General features: G+C 46.1%; 1 protein-coding gene across 1 annotated transcript in view; it reads right to left on the reverse strand.

Annotated features, from left to right (window-relative positions):
* Nucleotides 1-66: 66 nt before the first annotated feature.
* FIBRA_05826 (uncharacterized protein) overlaps nt 67-304 on the reverse strand; it is a gene marked incomplete at both ends in the record, with an annotated part of 940 nt that continues 702 nt past the window's right edge. Inside the window, one exon of the mRNA XM_012327575.1 lies at nt 67-237. Within this exon, the coding sequence (XP_012182965.1) occupies nt 67-237 (171 nt within the window). The remainder of the gene's footprint in view (nt 238-304) is intronic.

The raw sequence follows: 304 nt of genomic DNA on the forward strand, positions 1-304 counted from the left end.
AAATGGATCAGGCTTCTATGATCCTGTATATGGCGTCGTTAACCATTTGACCATGAAAGACTGCCATCAAATTTCACATACCGTCAAGAAGTCAAATGCTTCCGTCACCATCACATCTGCCCGACTCGCATACCACAGCCGCATCTTCGAATCTTCAATTGTCAACCCGAATGTGAACCGCCTCCGTGGATCTTCCCTCATCGAGTGGTGCATCCCCCAAATCACCTTGCCCACCACCTGTAAAAGGACATCAAATATGGCTCATTAGACATTGCAAATGCGAATCAAATATCCTTTACTCACG

This window comes from Fibroporia radiculosa, assembly GCF_000313525.1.
Source record: "Fibroporia radiculosa TFFH 294 genomic supercontigs, scaffold5239, whole genome shotgun sequence".
Taxonomy (NCBI): Eukaryota; Fungi; Basidiomycota; class Agaricomycetes; order Polyporales; family Fibroporiaceae; genus Fibroporia; species Fibroporia radiculosa.